We start from the raw sequence: 15,073 nt of genomic DNA on the forward strand, positions 1-15,073 counted from the left end.
AATCCAATATACCTGGTGTCCTTATAAGACGAGGAAATATGGACACAGGCAGGTAGAGGGTCGACTTTGTGGGGACAATGGCCAAAGGTGGCGTCTGCAAGCCAAGGAGAGACCCAGCCTCAGAGGGACCCAGCCCTGCCACGCAGTAGTCTGGGACTTTTGGCCTCCAGGACTGAGAGAAAATACATTCCTACCGTTCCGGCCACTGAGTCTGGAGTCCTTTGTTGCGGCCGCCTGACCTGTGTGGAAGGCCCAGAAGCAGGCTGGGGAGCCAGCCATTGGCCAGACCCCTCCATGCTGCAGTGCCATGCAGGAGGGCCTGGGAGCCCTGACATCCACTTAGCAAACCCCGCCAGGTAACGCTCCTCCAAGGTAAAACCCCAAATCTGTGGGCCTGTACAACTCTGAGGAAGCTGCTCTTGGGGACGGCTCAAGCTTCCCTGAAAGACCCTGGGGACCCCCATCCACCTGGAAGGACAGCCCCCTTGGGCCCTGGACCTGAGCCTCGGAGCCTTTACCCACCCCGGACAAGCGCATGGCATCTACAACAACCTGCGAGGCCATTTGTGGTTCTCTGTGATTTGAGGAGGCCTCCATGATGTCTAGGGGCCGTGGGCTCTGACGGTATAATTGCCTGCGCGTGGGAAAGGGGCATCCTGAACAGCGTGTCCAAAGCCTTCGCCCCCGAGAACAGGGAAGCTCCGAGTGTCTCCACGACCGCGAGGAACAACACTCACCACACCCCGCCCCACGCCATGCCATGACGGGCACCACAGTCACACTGCTGACTTGGCATCAGTGCCCACAAGCAAACACCCTGCCGCTGTACCTTGATTTCAGTAAATTAAAGACGTTAAAACCAGACCTACAAAGGTGTTGACCATCTGCAAAAAGACAGCTGTAATCACACACACACACAGACACACACACACACACAGACACACACACACACACAGACACACACACACAGACACAGGCACGCACACACACACAAACACACACAGACACACACAGGCATGCACACACACAGACACACACACAGGCACGCGCACACACACACACAGACACACACAGACACACACAGAGACACACACACAGACACACACCACAGACACACACAGGCACGCGCGCACACACACAGACACACACACAGACACACACACAGACACACACAGACACACACACAGGCACGCACGCACACACAGACACACAGACACAGACACACACAGACACACACACAGACACACACAGACACACACAGGCACGCACACACACACACAGGCACACACAGAAACACACACACAGAAACACACACAGGCACGCGCACACACACAGACACACACAGGCGCGCGCGCACACACAGACACACACACACACACACACAGGCACGCGCGCACACACACACAGACACACACACAGACACACACACACAGGCACGCGCGCACACACACAGACACACACACAGACACACACAGGCACGCGCGCACACACACACAGACACACACAGACACACACACACAGACACACAGACACACAGGCACGCACACACACAGACACACACACACACAGACACACACACACACACACACACAGGCACGCACGCGCACACAGAAACCCCGTGCTATTTGAAAAGCTGAGTTAGCCCCTGAGCTAGCGTCTCAGCCCTTCAGGACCAGTATTTCAGAGGAAGAGGCCAAGTTTCCCACATGGTCCCGGCAGTGCCTGGGGCGGGAGCAGGAGGGGTCTTTATTCATTGTGTCAGTCATCCCACCCAGACCCCTCACTGTGAGCAGACACCTTCAGGCAGGGGTCCCAGGAAATGAATGAACACAGCTCACAAAATTCAGTGTGTCCTGATTAACAGAATCCAGAAGAAAATTTGGGGTACTAAATTTCCATTTCTAAGTATGCAGAGTATAAAGCAAACAATTATAATCTCAACCGACTCATCGCTTAGTGTTAAATCTGTCCAGCACGACGGGGCTCACCCTCAAGTGAGCCTGCGGGCCGGACAGATAAATGGGTGGGGGGGGGGTTAACCTTCCATCACTGACAAAGCATCTCCCTTTGATGTGAATTCACCAGCTTTATTCAACGACATTTTACAATTTCATTTTAAATTCCGTTTTTAAATGTCCTTAAATACAATGTCCACACTAAAGGGAATCAATTGATGTAAATAGGAAGTACTCACTTGTTAAAATTTTTGAAATAAAAATTGTAAAAGAATAAATTAGACCCTAGTAGGAAGCTCTTTTAAAATCACACTACATCCATATTTTCTCAAAGATAAACTCATAGCGTGAAAGCGTTCACTGTTAAAAGGAGCCAAACCCGTAAAGAAGACATTTTGTTCACGAGGCCAGATGACTGCTGAACGGACATCCTCAAAAAAAGCAGCAGAAAATACGCACGAGCAAAGCAGCTCTCAGTTCAAAAATACAATGATGGACTGATTCAGGGCTAATTTTGTAAAGCCGATTAAACTGTTAATTCATTCGAGCCCCTGGTCCCTAATGTGAGCTGTGGCTGCAGGTGGGAGGTGCGGGTTGGAGGCACGTGCAAGGTGAGAGACGCCGTGCGCACGTGTGAGCTCAGCCCGTCTGACCCACGTGTGATGACCCTGCAGTGTTTCCCAGCAGTTACGAGGGCTGGCCACCAGGCTCAGAGTTTACACGCACTACACCACCCACTGGGGCAGGCCCCAGCCACCTTGAGGCCCCGGAGGGCTGGGGCTCCAAGCCCTGCACGGGGCACGGAAGCACAGCCCATCACACCAGGCCTTCCACCCAGACAAGGAGACTGACACTCCTGAAGGTACCTCATGGCCAAGACCACATCGCTGGATGCCAAGGCGCCAGATCTCAGCCCAGGTGTCACTAGGACTCTCTGGCATCTATGTGGGGAAAGGGGGTAAGGGCCCAGGACTGGATCCCTTTCACACTCTTGTTTGCCAAATATGACATAAATCCTGCAGGTGGGGACCTTAAAGAGACACCTTGTCACTCCAGGGCAGCAGCATCACAGTCTTGGCCGAGCTGCGGCAGGGAGGATGGGAGCAGGCAGGTGGCGGGACAGATGGGAGGACAGGCAGCACAGCCAGGCCAGAGAGGACCAGCCCCGCCCCATGGGCCCCAGCAAGGGACGGAAGCCCAGTCCAGCTCCTACTGCCTCCCTCCCCACACAGCTGAACCCAGGACATAAGCTGGGCTCTAAGCTCCAGTTCCCAAGACAGACCACCCCAGGCAGCCAGCTCCCTACCCCTACAGCCCCCACACTCAGCCGTGGAGACCCAGGTGTGTTTGCCTCCTAGACATCAGCAGATCTCCAGGAGACAGTGGTCACATGCAGACTTCAGCTGGACAGAGGCTGGAGCATGCAGGGGTGAGGACCAGGTGTCTGAGGCGCCACCTGGGCCTCTCCAGGGCCAGCTTTCCAATAAAGCCTGGGACTTCTCGCTCCAGCACCAGGAATCCAAGAGCATCGCAAAGAAGCCAGGGAAGAGCCTCTGCCTGGGACACACAAATGCGGCCCCACAGCTGTGACCCCCCACACCAGCTGTTCCTCAGCCCTCACCATGACCAACTAATGGCCGAGCAAGCCCCTCCACCCCTCCACCACTGGGGCTAGAATTGTTCACTGCCGCCAATCACAGGCCCAGCCCCTCCTGCAGATGCCCAACCCCTCCTGTCCGCACTGAGGCCAGACGTCCATGGGCAGCCATGACCCATGTCCCCAAGGCAGGCCTCATCCACAGCAGACACCCCAGGGGCAGCCAGGCTGGGGCCCCACTGACCTGGCAGCACCACCAGCCACCGGCAGCAGATCTGTGGGCCCAGACAGGCACACACTCCTGTGGTCCCAGGCACAGCCGTGCTGCCACACCCACCCCAATGTTGCTATTGTTGCTACTGTCTCCCTCCCCATCCATCTGTCCCCCTTCTCTGCCCTCCTCTGGGGTCAGGGAGCTGCAGTGGGCACGCTGGGTCAGCAGGAGGCCTGGCAGGGAGTGAGGATGGGACGGTCCTGCTCACTGCCTGCCTTGGCCTCCTGCGGACCCCACCCACCCCTGCTCTCTCAGGACTCAGTACTGGCCCTCCCTGTGGTCTTTGGGCCCACACGTGGCACCAAGCCCTGGGCTCATCACCATCCCCATGGTCCCCTCAACCCCATTACATGGTGAGTGTCCCCAGCACAGCCTGACCAGGGAACTGCTGAGACTGCTGGCTACTTCCTCCGAGACTCAGAAGACCCTGGCAGTTCTAGGCTTGGTGGGTGAGGGCTGGACACAGTTTAATCCCTCATATGACCGTTGACCGGTCACCTGTGAGAGTGGCATATATGTCACCCAGCTCAACTCACCTGTGGGAGTGGCATAGCTCAGATAATCCCTGCAGGAATGTTCTCCAGGGGGCCTGGGATCAACCAAGCACTCCCAGCTTTCTTGCTTGCTGGTAGAACGTGCTGAGGACGCGGCATCCAGAGATAGGGAGGGACTGCCCAGAACAGCCTGGAACTTGTCCTTGACCCTCCCAGGGACTGTAACAGCTTGAGTTAGGGAGGAACCGCCTGGGCTTTGCTTCTTTCTCCCTGGAAGCAGGGTGTCCTTCAAAGCTTTGCCCTGGGGGTCACGTGGCCCCTGAGGGCTCTAACCTGGGCGGCTGCTTGCAGGGCCCTTTAGCCCTGGTGCAAAGAGAAGCATGTGCAGTCAGCAATCCATCTGCCCTGGGCAGCCTTCCCGACACTGGGGACTGGCTCTGTCCCTTGCTTCCTATCTGTAAGTAATCAACCTGCTTTGCGTAACTTGTATGTGAACATGTAGGTCACCAGTGCATGGAGGACTAAACAGTAGCCCAGGATGCGGCGCCCACAGGCAGAAGTTCCTGGTATTTGGCTATGATGATCTTTGCTATTCTCCACGAAGTAGGAGTCTTCTCTTGGGACTGGTAATTAGCGAATCTGCTTTGAAATCCCCACCACCCCAGAGGAGGTAAGGGGCTGTTCCCCAATTTACAGAGGGAAGAACCAAGGCTCAGAGAGGTTCACAAATCCACCCAAGATCCCACTTCCAATAAGCAATGAGGCCTGCATTTCAAAGCCACTCACCCTGCCTGACGGTGGAAGACTTATCCTGTGACCCGGTTTCCCTGCTTGCTCCTGCTAGGTAATAAGGGTGAAAACAGCACAAAGCCACCACCGATGTTGGTGCCACAGCCCCAGGGCAGGCGCTGTGCCCTGTGAAGGGAAGGCCTCCCCAGGCCTCAGGTCACAGCTCCAGGCTCACTGTGGCCTTCTGGCCCAGTGGGGCATAGGGTGCCTGACGCCAGCTGGGAAGGTGTTGCCTGGGACGTCCAAGCCGTGCCCACCTGGGACAGCCTGCACATCAACTCTGTCCACCCGGCCTGGCTGCAGACCAGGGCTCGGTGCTGAGCCCCCAGTCCCACCTACCCCCTGCAGGTGCCTGTGGGTGGACAGCCAGCCCCACACAGTCCTCCAGCCTGACCTGGAACCACAGGCTGTGCGTCCTCGGTGTTGTGGGGCCAGCCAGGCCACTGAACGCCCTGCCCGCCCCAAGGGCACAGCCCCCCACCTCTCCAAGCCCTTCAAAGCAAACTGCCAGGAAAGGCTGGCAGCTTTACGTTCAATTCACATCAATAAGTACTTTACCCAGAGGGTGGCTGTGCCTGTTTAGAGGAATCCTCCACAGCCCAGACGCGACAGGAGCCACGTGGGAAGGGAATTTAGAGGGTCGGCACTGGGCACAGACACCCCGGTGGGCTCCAGGTTCTTGGCCGCCTGTCCCCTCTAATTAGCATCTGCAAAGTGGGCTTAAGGACGAAGAGAACCCGCTTAGCCTGGACAAGCCCTTAGCACCTCGCGTCTCGCCGTCAGGAGCGACAGTGGTGGACGCAGGTGATGAGGATAACGTTCTGCATTCCCGCCGCCGCGCCCTCGTCAAGGCGCCCACGGCCTCCGAGCGGGTGACTGGGAATGGCAGGGGCTGTGTTCCGCGATACCGCGATAAAACCCCCACGTCGCCGCGGCAAAGTCGCGAGAGTACCGTGGACCCCGGAAGAGGCGGCGCGGAGGGACAGTGGGGGCGGGGCCCAGCAGGGGCAGCCGCAGCCACAGAGCCGGGGTGTCCCGGGCGCACGCGGGGGTCACTCCCTAGGCGTCAGGCCCCGCACGCGGAAGTGGGGGAGGGAGGTGGACGGTGGGGGGGTCCAGGCTGAAGGGCGAGCAGTGGAGCTGGGCCACCCCGCAGGCAGTGGGCAGCGGGCAGCGTTGGGAGAAAGGGGCCGGGTGTTCCTGAATGCGGCGGGGGGAGGGGGAGGGGGCAGGGGAGGCGCGGGTGGCAGGGGTCAGGGTCTCCACATCTCCCCGGGTGGGCCACGCGGGGTTCGAGAGCGCAGTGCGCGGAGGCCACAGGCAGCAACCGGGACAGCAGGGGACAAGGGCGTGAGGAGGGGCCGCGGGGCGCTTGTCACTCGAGCCTGGAGCGCTGCCTCTGGGCCCGCACGTGCACTCACAAAGGGCGTGTCCCCCCCAACTACCTGTACGCAGCAGGGGCCTCTCAGTGCACGCAGGGTAATAAGGGTAACAACAACGCCAGCCTCCCCAGGGTCTGGGCCAGTCACCCAGGCCCACCTTCCCACCTGCAGAAATGCCCCCGGCTCTGCCTGCTGCCTCCCTGGCCCACAGACTCTCTCCTGTCCCTTCTTCAGGTCCACTCCCAAATCTCCCACCCTTTAGTGGGAGCCCTGAGCCCTGGCCCAACCTGGGGACAAAGGCTCCTGCTCCGGCCTGGGTGGAACAGCTCGCCCCACTCATGCTGGAAGACGGCCAGCACTGGCTGGGCCTTGGTTCTGTGCCTGGAGCTGGGCTACACAGGGAGGACGCCTCCCAGGCCCTCCAGCTCGCCCTCAGCTGGACTTTGGGTTATCAAGCTCTGAGAGTCACCCCTGATACCAGAAGGCCCCAACTGGACCACCTGCAGAATAAGTTCTGAAGGAAAAGGGAGCACACAAGCACGCATGTTTGTTTTCCAGGCCCTGAGGTTCAGACACTGGGGACTGGGGGGCTCCCCTCTACCTACAGGAGGGGTGGAGGTGGCAGAGCACGGCCCCTGCCCCCTAAGGGCAAGGTGACGGCTGACCCATGTGACCTGCTCGTAGGAAGCCAGGGCAAGATCCAGCCGGCCTCACTGTGAACTCAGGTGGCCCAGCGCGGCTCCCCCAGCACAGCCAGTGAAGGAAGGACCCTGAGGCTGAATGTGGATGTCCCCAGGAGGCCACCTCTCAAAGAGACTTCGGGGGGGAGTGCGACACAGAATTACAGCACCCAGTTATTCCAACAAAAAACATAGGCGTGAACTCTACACGCACCAAAAACATTCACGTGTACATTCTGAGATGGAATTTTTAACCTCACTAAATTTTTATTTAAAATGCTTTTACAGCTGTTACCAGTGCTCATGTTTCATAAGAACCTGCTTATGCAAAGCTGCACGTGGGCCTCCCTCAGAGGCAAGCGCAGGCCTCTGCAGTTTCCCAGATGGTCTGGTAAATCAGTGCCCTGGGAAGCTTTAGATTGGGGGACTGGTTTAGACACCCCAACAAATCAGTTCCCTGCACCTGCTGTCTCACCAAGCAGCACCCGTCTCCCGGCCAAGTTGCTCTCACTTGCAGCAGAAGCCACAGCCAGCTCGGAGGGGCAGGTGACGGGTGGAAGAGCTGGCAGCCTTCCCCACAGCCATCGTCTACTCAGCTCAGTGGAGTGTTCAGTGGCCCCAGAGAAAACCCTCCAATGGCAGAGGGTACAGTTCCACGCAGCTAGAGGCCTCTGCCCCTTGGGGCATGGCAAAGGGCCCCTTTATCACCTCAGTGTAGTATCTGATGTGGAAACAGACCCCCTCCCACCCACAGAAGGAGATGCTCCCCAGAAGCCGGACCCTGGCTCTAGGAAGAGGCTGGGTTGGCCCCCTGAGGATGAGGCATCCCCTATCATGCAAAGACATCCTCCTTACAGGAGAAACAGCTGGGCACGGCACCACGCAAACCCCAGGTGATAATGCTGGCCTTGACCGTGGCATTTGTTCTGCAAGCCAAGCCAGACGCAAAGCTGGGAGATAATTGCACATCTAGCCAAGCGTTTTCAAAGGGAAAATGAATTTTCAAATCAAACTCTGTCAAGTACTGCCTATACAAATGATGTGCCAAGAACACCGACTGCAGAAAATTTAACCACGGTAGCTGCAGTGGGATCATAAAGAAACGAACGAACTGCACAGCCCCTCTGTCGCTGCTGAGGAGGAGAATGGGTGGTGAGAGCGCTCCGGAGGGAAGGGTGCTGCGTGACCAAATGGAATAAGCCTGTATCTGACAGCTGGGCATTTAAACTGCCAGAGATCTCATTTTGAACTCCACAGGTTTAAAGAGTCTTTAAAATGCATTTTAATTTTAAAACTATTAAATAGCAAACTTGCTAGGAGACAATCAATTCCATTCCCACTGTGCTAGCAGGGTGCCCCCGGGGTGTCCCCTGCTCAAGCCCCCCATTGCAGGGGCTGAGCCTCAGCCTCTGCCTGGCTGAGGGCAGCTCAAGAAACTCTGAAAGGGTGGTGGGGATGGGGGAACGCAGTCCGGTCAACTCCTAGGATGCATGGAAATTTGCTTGTGGAAAATGGAAACTTAAGCTGCTTATTTATGAATTATTTCTCTCCTTCAAAAATGATTTGAGGTGATTTGCTAAGAGCTCACAAGAACTGGGCTTGTTCCTTTAATCAGAGGAGCAATTCAAACACCCAGACAGGGGTCCAAGGTTGTGGGCCAAGAGAACTATTGCAGTGGGGCCGCAACAGCCGGCCCAGGATGCTCTGGCCTTTGCTTTGTTGGCTCAGGCCTGGAGGGCCATGGGTATCCCACACTCCTGGGCACACTGGAAGCCATACTCAAGGAAGCCTCACCAGCCCAGGCAGGTGGACTGATGCTCAGTCCTGGACCAGCTCCCCTTGAAGGACCTAACGGACTTAAGGCACCCAGGGTGGTTGCTCCTCTAATCACAGAGCCGCTGACTTTGACCCAACATGCCAGGTGCCCTCCCCTTACCCAGGGCGACTTGGTGTGTGCCAGTCGCGGCAGGTCTGTGTCCAGGTGGCTCCAGCCAGCAGAGACAAGCCCAGGCTCTGCTGCCCAAAAGAGAGCAATCATTGCTTTCTGAAACTGTTTTATTGAGATGGGACTCACATGCCATAAAATTCTACCAAAATGTGCAATTCAAAGGCCAGGCACGATGGCACTTTGGTGCTTTGGGAGGCTGAGGTGGGAGGATCACTTGAGGCCAGGAGTTCAAGGCCAGCCTGGGCAACAAAGCAACACCCCATCTCTACAAAAAAAAAAAAAAAAAGAAAAAAAAATGTATCTACACACAAAAGATTAGCCAGGTGTGGTGGTCTGCACCTGTAGTCCCAGCTACTCAGGAGGCTGAAGCGGGAAGATCGCTTGAGCCCGGGAGGTGGAAGTTAGAGTGAGTTGAGATCATACCACTGCACTCCAGCCTGGGTGACAGCGTGAGACCTTGCCTCTACAGTATGCGATTCAGCAGTTTTTAGGGTATTCTCAGAGCTGTGCAACCATCACATGATCTAGTTTCAGAACATTTTCATCACCTCCGAAAGAAACCACACCTGTTAGCAGTCATCCCCCTACCCCTTCATCGACTTTATCTCTGGATTTGCATGTCTGGACATTTCCTGTGCATAGAATCATATGAAATGGGGCATTTTGTGTCTGTTACTTTCACAGAGCAGTGTTTTCAAGGTTCATCCACATTACAGCATAAATCGGTGCTTCCTGTGTGCTACTGTGTGGATGGACAGACCACATTTTGTTTATCCAGGCATCTGTCGATGAACACTTGCACTGCTCCCACCTTTTGGCTACTATGAATAGTGCTGCTATAAGCAAGTTTTTGTGGGGACATATGTTTTCAGCTCTCTGGGTATATATCTAGAAGTGAAATTCTTGGGCCATATGGCACTTCTGTGTTTAACTTTTTGAGCAACTGCCAGGCTACTTTCCAAAGAGGCTGCACCATTCAACAATCATAGAGCAGCAGTTGGTGTGGCAGGGCTCTGATTTCCCTATGTCTTCGCCAACACTTGTTATTATCTGACTTTTGAGTTCTAACCACCCTGGTGGCTGTGAAGTGGCCGCTCACTGTGGTTTTGACTCTCATTTTCCCAATGGCTGATGATGCTGGGCACCCTTCATTGCTGGCTGACCATCTGCACATCTTCTCTGGAGACCATACACCATGGGCAGGTGGTGCTTAGAGGGGCATCCCTGCCATCCTTCCTCCTGGTGACATCTGTGAGTCAAGGGTGTGGAACGCCTCACTCTGTGGACTGACCAGATCTGCTTTCTCACATCAGAGCAATCTAGGCCAGGCTGTTCCATCTGGTGAGACAAGGGTCCCCCCTGCCACAGCCACAGGGCCCCACCAAAGCCATGGGCAAGTGTGGACTGGGCAATGTGGCACCTTTGTTGTGATTAGGACCTAATTTGCCATAAAGAGAGGCCCTCGAGTAAGGAAAAGCTGCCCCCAGAGCCTGCTCTGGGACCTCAGACATGGTTCCTACCCACCCAGAGTGGGTCAAATGGTGGTCCCCTTGAAGCATGTCTGGAATGTGTGAATATGACTGTTTTTGGAAAAACAGTTGTTGCAGATGAAAGAGAGGTAAGAATCTCAACCTGAGACCATCCTGGACTCTCTGGGTGGGCCCTAAACCCAGTGACAGGTGGCCTTAGAGAAGGTGAAAGGCACACAGAGGAGAATGCCATGTGAAGATGGGGCGGAGATCGGAGTGACGGGCCTGTAAGAAACCCCAAGGACAGCGGCAACACCGGGAGCTGGAGGAGGCAAGGAGCGACCCTCCCTCAGAGCCCCCAAAAGAAACCAGTGCTGCCCACACTGCGACCTCAGACTTCTGGTCTCCAGAACTTTGAAAGAAGGGATTTTTTATTTTATTTTTTTTATTTATTTTTCTTTTATTTATTTATTTATTTTTTTGAGACAGAGTCTCGCTCTGTCACCAGGCTGGAGTCCAGTGGCGTGATCTCGGCTCACTGCAACCTCTGCCTCCCGGGTTCAAGCAATTCTCCTGCCTCAGCCTCCCGAGCAGGTGGGATTACAGGAGTGCACCACCAAGCTTGACTAATTTTTGTACTCTTAATAGAGACGGGTTTCACCATGTTGGCCAGGATGGTCTTGATCTCCTGATCTCGTGATCCGCCCGCCTTAGCCTTCTGAAGTGCTGGGATTACAGGTGTGAACCACCACGCCCGGCCGATTTTTGTTGTTTTAAGCACCCCACTGTGTGCGACTTGGTCACAGCAGCCATACGGAATGAAGACGCCCCTCTCCCACAGCACCACGATTACCTGATGTCCCAGAGCAGAGAGAAGGGGATTTGCCTGGTCCTGTGTCATCAGGGGCACTGAGAAACCCCATGTCAGTGCGTTTATCCTATAGATCGGCCCTGACCATCACTTGGCCTGAGCCCCCTGGACACACCTGGAGCCAGCAGAGCTGGCCGGGCTGCCCAGACCATGGATGGGGTGCCCTGAGCCCACACCCCAGCTCACACTTGGGGGTAGGGATTCCCTAAGTGCCTCCAGTGCCTCTAAGAATAGCCATCACCCCACATTCTGGCAGATCTCTTTCGACAAATCTTCCACCCGTGTAGGTGGGACACCGGCAGGACAGAGGTAGCCCTGGACCCAATCCTGCCGGCTCAGGGCCCAGAGCCCACCAGTGAGATGCAGAGATGGGGCCAGAGGGAGCACCCACCATCCTGGGCATCACTGTACCGGGAGAGGGGTGTCTCCCATGCCTGCTGCCACCCCCACCTCTCGGCTCCCCGGACGTGGGAAGGCCATGGGACCACCTGCAGTGGGCCAGTCTGGGGCGCCAGATTGCACACCGCATCCCTCGCCGGCCACCCCTCCCGCCCACACTGTGATGCTGGGCGCCTCTCTGACTGCCCTCAGGAGGGATGGGCACCCAACCCTGCCACGTCCATGTGGGTCAGGTGTGTCTCGGATCTTCCTGTGTAATGCAGCATTCCAGGTGCTTCCACTGAGAAGACACGGTGCCCACTGTCCACCACGACGATCCCCAGGGAAGAGGACCCAGGCCTGGGGTGAACGTGGACACAGCATGTGGGGCGCAGCCCGCGTCTGGCTCTTCTTCTTGACCAGTCGTTAGGTTTCGGGCCCCGCTCCTTAGGAGAAGTTGCAGGTGGGTGACTTGGAGCTGGAGAGAAGATGGGGAGCTCACGTGGGGGCTGAGTGGGGAAGGAAGCAGACAGGGGATGGGGTGACCACAGGAAAGGGCAAAGCCGCCTGGACACACGGACTCAGCCAGCACGTGGTGGGGCTGATTTGTGTGGTTGCCCGCATTGTGCTCCCTGGCACATTCTTCTTTTGTACTGTGGTTATTGCTGAAATAATCAAATAATGCAAATACAACTTAGAAGCATTTGACTTATAAAGGTGCCCGCCACTGACAGATGATTAAGACGATTCCATCATTCTTTAAAAATAGCTGTCCTAAAGGAACGCCTGCTCTCACCAATGTGTCATTTTATCAGAGGATAAAAATTATTTGCAAAATAGCCCAGTGAGAGCCTGTACTTTATTTTTATGCATTATGGGAGGAAAAATATTGACGATCTTCCAGAGGCTTGACATATGGCAGGAAAAAGCCAAACGGGTATTTGCTCAAGAAAAGCCAGGATAGTATCTGCAGAAAAGTAACTCAGGCACAGGGGCTCCCGGCAGGGCAAAAAAAAAACCAGACAAACAAACAAACAAAAACCAGAAAACAAAAGAGTACAAAGACTCCCTTCAACAATAGCAGGTAAATAATTAAACCTCTTCAGTGTCTTTAAGGGCCAAAGCCAAACTGGAAAAGACACAGTCTGGCCACTAAGGCTGGCCTGGGAAGGCCATGCTGCGGGTTCAGTCCTAACCCAGCAAACAGCTGGCAGCCCGCCCCCCACCCAGCGTGAGAAGCCGGCCTGGGCGGCAACAGGATGAAGGTTGGGCTCCAGGGCCGTGAGCTGATGGCCGTGTGTCCCCAGGATCCAGGGCTGGACAGTCACGCAGGAGCAGCCTAGAGGCACAGACCCCAACTATGACAGTGATGGATCTGGGGGCTGGCAGGGGTGCAAGGCCATGCACGAGCCTCAGGTCAGCCCAGTGGAAGCCTGGAGGGGCGTGCAGCGTGTGGCCAGTTCTGGTGCGCATGGCCCGTGTGGACATCTGTCAGAACTGGGGAGCGGGAAGAAGGGCAAATGTTTTGTTTGCTGTTACCTATTCCCATGACCAACAGGACCCAAAGGACCTTCCAGAGAACCAGAGGTTTCCATCCTAGAAGGATGGTGGCGGGGCTGAGTCTGGTTCCGAGAAGAACTCGTGAGGGGGTAGGAATGGTCCCACCACCCTCACGGGGACACAGGGGCGTGTCTTCACAGCCCTACGCTGCCTCCCCAGCCCTTCCATCGCCGCCTCCTGCCGCCACCGCTCCCGCCATCCTCCTTCTAGTCCTCAGCATGCCCAGCAGGTTCCAGTGCTGGGTCTTTGGCCTCGAGGTTCACCCAACACCTGACTCACCCCTGATTCGGGTCTCTGCCTGGACGTCACTGTCATCGAGGCCTCTTAGCCCCTCCAGCATGGCACCGTGCCCTATCACCCCATGATGTGGGAGGGGTACACAGAGGTGCGGGCAGGCAGGGGTGCTGGGGTGCTGAACAGGGCCTAGATTCTGGGAAGGGATCTGAGGAGGGAGGGCCTGCGGCTGGGCATGGGTGGGCACTGGCTGTCACTCCCTCCGCAGAGGCAGGGGCAGGCACTCCAGGGCTTCGCTGATTGTGTCAGTTAAACTCCAAGGGTTGGGGCTCATGGTGGCAGAGCCAACGGCCTCCCTGGACCAAGGATGCTGCACACCCCTAAGACCTAGCCTCCCCGAGGCCTCTGCCCATGGCTGACTCACCGCAGCCTGGACCCAGTCCCTACCCAGGGGCCCTCCTAGCACCCCCAGCCTCTCTGGCCAGACAACCTTGGACGACTAGGGAGGGCAAAACCACCGCATGCCCACCGCTACGTCTCTGGGCAGACACTCGGGGTACCCCTACCCTATGCCTGAGCCAGCCTCTACCCCCACAGCCACCCCCACCACAGGGACAGAAGGCTCAAGAATGCAGTGGCAGACAGACAGCATTCGCCAGTCACCCAAAGGTGAATCAGAGGATCCACTTCAGCTATGCTCAGACCTTCTTAGAGAGTGACCATGTCTGATAGGGCCTGTGAAATACAAAATGACTTTTAAATAATTTTTTATTATAAAAAGTATGAGCTGGGTGCTGTGGCTCGTGCCTGTAATCCCAGCACCTTGAGAGGCTGAGGTGGGAGAATTTCTCAAGCCCAGGAGTTCAAGACCAGCCTGGGCAACATAGTGAGACCTACATCTCTACAAAAAATTTAAAAATTAGCTGACTGTGGTGGCATGCACCTGTAGTCCCAGCTACTCGGGAGGCTGAGGTGGGAAGACTGCTTGAGCCCCAGAGGTTAAGGCAACATTGAGCCATGATCATGCCACTGCCACTGCACTCCAGCCTGGGCAACAGTGTGAGACCCTGTCTCAAAAAAATAATTTTAAGTATGGAAGTTCTGAAAAATGTAAAAGAAAAACAATGTTTCCTGGAGCTGAAACACTGTCAACATCTTGGTCTTCTGCCTGTGTGAACCTGAGAACACATCGATCCATTCTTAATTGTCTCAAACCTTCAAGCAGGGGCTCTAGAACCCATGCAGTGGCAAACATGCCCTCGTATGCCCTGGCAGAATCTCCATTCCCCACGGAGCCCCTCAAATGCACTGATGTGTTCAGCTCATTCTAAAAGCTAGAGACGATGTGAGCAGCACACCACACGGTTTTAGTACATGATAAAACAGCAGCACAGAGCACATGCCACGCCTCTCCACCTTCAAAACCCAAAAAGTAGGGGAAC

At 55.8% G+C, this 15,073-nt stretch overlaps 1 protein-coding gene across 8 annotated transcripts in view; it reads right to left on the minus strand.

Moving 5' to 3' along the window:
- The window catches only part of ZFYVE28 (zinc finger FYVE-type containing 28), a 150,100-nt gene that overhangs the window by 91,299 nt on the left and 43,728 nt on the right, over window positions 1-15,073 (minus strand). The window contains exons 1-2 of one of the 8 annotated variants that reach the window (XM_063705053.1): window positions 5,107-6,052; window positions 4,363-4,590 (exon numbers count right to left, since the gene is read on the minus strand). The exons of 3 other annotated variants lie outside the window; for them this stretch is intronic. In XM_063705053.1, coding sequence (XP_063561123.1) covers window positions 4,363-4,377 — 15 coding nt within the window. In that variant the 5' untranslated portion in view covers window positions 4,378-4,590; window positions 5,107-6,052. Of the gene's footprint in view, window positions 1-4,362; window positions 6,058-15,073 lie in introns of those variants that run through there. 4 more of the 8 variants (XM_055384371.2, XM_063705050.1, XM_055384369.2 and 1 more) reach the window with 4 other exon arrangements.

This window comes from Gorilla gorilla, chromosome 3 (assembly GCF_029281585.2).
Source record: "Gorilla gorilla gorilla isolate KB3781 chromosome 3, NHGRI_mGorGor1-v2.1_pri, whole genome shotgun sequence".
NCBI classification, from domain to species: domain Eukaryota; kingdom Metazoa; phylum Chordata; class Mammalia; order Primates; family Hominidae; genus Gorilla; species Gorilla gorilla.